A 2,500-nucleotide genomic window follows, 5' to 3' on the forward strand; every position below is an offset into this window, starting at 1 on the left:
AGGATGGGGAAAGTGAGGCTGGAGGATGCTCTAAGTATTGGTCGTTTTATTTTATTTTATTATTTTTTTTTTTTTGTATTCTTATATTTTCTTTTATATATTACGTATTATTATATATTATATAGGGTCCCAGGATGGAGGGATGTTCTCTCTTGGTCTGTGTAGGATGTAAGATGAAAGTTTTTTTTATAGGGTTCAAGATGTAGGATGTAGGATCTTTTCAATAATACGAAGGATTTATCTCATTAAATGCAGGGTCCAAGACGATATCCTAGGATGAAGGAATTCGATGTTTATGGGATTCAAAAGGATGTACCAGGTTGTAGGATCTTTTATCTGATGTTAGGGTGGAGGATATCGTTTCCTTGTTCTGCGTAGGATGCGGGAATGTGCAAGAGGATGAGATAGGATGAGGAAGATTATTTTTCTTGGTGTAGGATTCATAAGGATATTCTAGGACGCAGAATCTTTCGAATCATGCTAGGATGAAGGACTTCCTTCTCTTGTCCTGCGTAGGATGAAGGATTTTTCAAGAGGATGAGGTAGGATGAGGAAGATTGTTTTAATGTAGGATTCATTTGGATATTCTAGGATGCATATGATACTAGGATGAAGGACTCCTTTCTCTTGTCCTGCGTAGGATGAAGGATTTTTCAAGAGGATGAGATAGGATGAAGGAACTTTGAGAACGTAAGAGGATGGACTGGCGCGTAGGATGGGAGTTTTCTTATCTCCTGGCGTTCGTAGGATGCGGGAGGGTGAGGTGGTAGGATGGGCGTGTGTGCTTAATACAGCCAATACACACACAACACCATTGGCACTGTTATAGGGAATTGCGTTTATTGTGTGTGTGTGTGTGTGTGTGTGTGTGTGTGTGTGTGTGTGTGTGTGTGTGCGTGTGTGTGTGTGTGTGTGTGTGGCGTGTGTGTGTGTGAGTGTACGTGTGTGTGTGCGTGAGTGTGAGTGTGAGTGTGTATGTGTATGTATGTATGTGTGAGTGTAGGTGCGTGTGTGTGTGTGTGTGCGTGTGCGTGTGTGTATGTATGTATCTGACCAAATGCATCCGCTTCCTTTCGCTCTTTCCCCAGCGGAGAAAGCAAAATAAAAACACGATAATGACACTCACTGTATCATTATCACCACATGCAAAATAACCTTTCATTTCCGGCCAAATGACAGGCCTTAATTACTGTCGCCGAAGACTTAATGACATTGTAATTATGCTCACTTCATCATCATCTCCAAAGCCCGTTCATCATTGTGTTCATCATAACTGAAATTCATGTTTTAATTTCCCGTTGTGTGGCCTTTTCAAGTGTGGAATTCTACTTTTTGGGGGAAAATTTGTCATCATGTTTATTGCTGTCATTGTCTGTACATTTCTATTATTATTGTTGTTGTTATTATTATCATTATCGTTATTATTATTGTCATTGTTATTGTTATTGTTGTTATCATAAATTGTTAGCTGTTATTGGATACATACATATTTGTATATATATATATATATATATATATATATATATATATATATATATATATATATATATATATATATATATGTGTGTGTGTGTGTGTGTGTGTGTGTGTGTGTGTGTGTGTGTGTGTGTGTGTCCTTTTAATATCTTACAGACACTGCTGGTGGAAAACGACTCTTGTAATAACCATTAAAATCTCTCCCATGCTACTAATGATATCTTTTCTTGTTTTCCCTCCTCGGTGATGCAGGTCAAACTGCTTAAAGTTAAACCACCAACCGAATAAACAACCAAATGTATGAAATAAACAACCAGATGTATGACCAGTATGATAACGTCGCGACCTCTTCCTTTTCCTGTTGCAGACGCTGCTGGTGCAGGATGAAGCCGGCGGTGTGGTACATGATGATGATCATCGTGGGCTTCTTCTACGTGTATCTGACGGCCATCCAGTACATCCGCGGTCAGGAGCTGGACGAGCCCCCGAGTAACTACCTGCCGCAGTACGACCCACAGTACTTCGATGAGAACCTCTTCAGGTGGGTCGTCCGGGGGTTCGTGAGGCTGGGGGGGGGGAGAGGGGGGGAGGGGGAGAGAGAGAGAGAGAGAGAAGGGGAGAAAGAGAGAGAGAGAGAATGAGAGTGAGAGAGCAACACTCAAAGACGCGCGTAGGGTGAGAGAGAGAGAAAGATAGAGAGGAAGAGAGAAAGAGAGAAAAAAATAGAGAGGAAGAGAGAGACAGAGAGAATATGGAAGAGAGAGATAGACTCTCAAAGACACGCACGCAGGGAGATATATATATATATATATATATATATATATATATATAGAGAGAGAGAGAGAGAGAGACAGAGAGAGAGAGAGAGAGAGAGAGAGAGAGAGAGAGAGAGAGACAGACAGACAGACAGACAGACAGACAGACAGACAGACAGAGACAGAGAGAAAGAGGAGGATAGAGTGAGAGAGGGAACGAAAATGTCGAAAGCAAAACGCACCCGTAGTAGCCAATAAAAACCCCGGAA

The 2,500-nt window shown here is 41.2% G+C and overlaps 1 protein-coding gene across 7 annotated transcripts in view; it reads left to right on the forward strand.

Annotated features, from left to right (window-relative positions):
- LOC113829800 (carboxypeptidase D) overlaps window positions 1-2,500 on the forward strand; it is a 119,738-nt gene that overhangs the window by 54,598 nt on the left and 62,640 nt on the right. For all 7 annotated transcript variants that reach the window (XR_011398341.1, XR_011398342.1, XM_070118350.1 and 4 more), the window contains exon 2: window positions 1,844-2,017. Coding sequence is in view for 5 of the 7 variants with exons in the window: in XM_070118350.1 (XP_069974451.1) it covers window positions 1,860-2,017 (158 nt within the window). In the remaining 2 variants the exon portion in view is untranslated. The remainder of the gene's footprint in view (window positions 1-1,843; window positions 2,018-2,500) is intronic.

Source organism: Penaeus vannamei, chromosome 42, assembly GCF_042767895.1.
Source record: "Penaeus vannamei isolate JL-2024 chromosome 42, ASM4276789v1, whole genome shotgun sequence".
Classification (NCBI taxonomy): domain Eukaryota; kingdom Metazoa; phylum Arthropoda; class Malacostraca; order Decapoda; family Penaeidae; genus Penaeus; species Penaeus vannamei.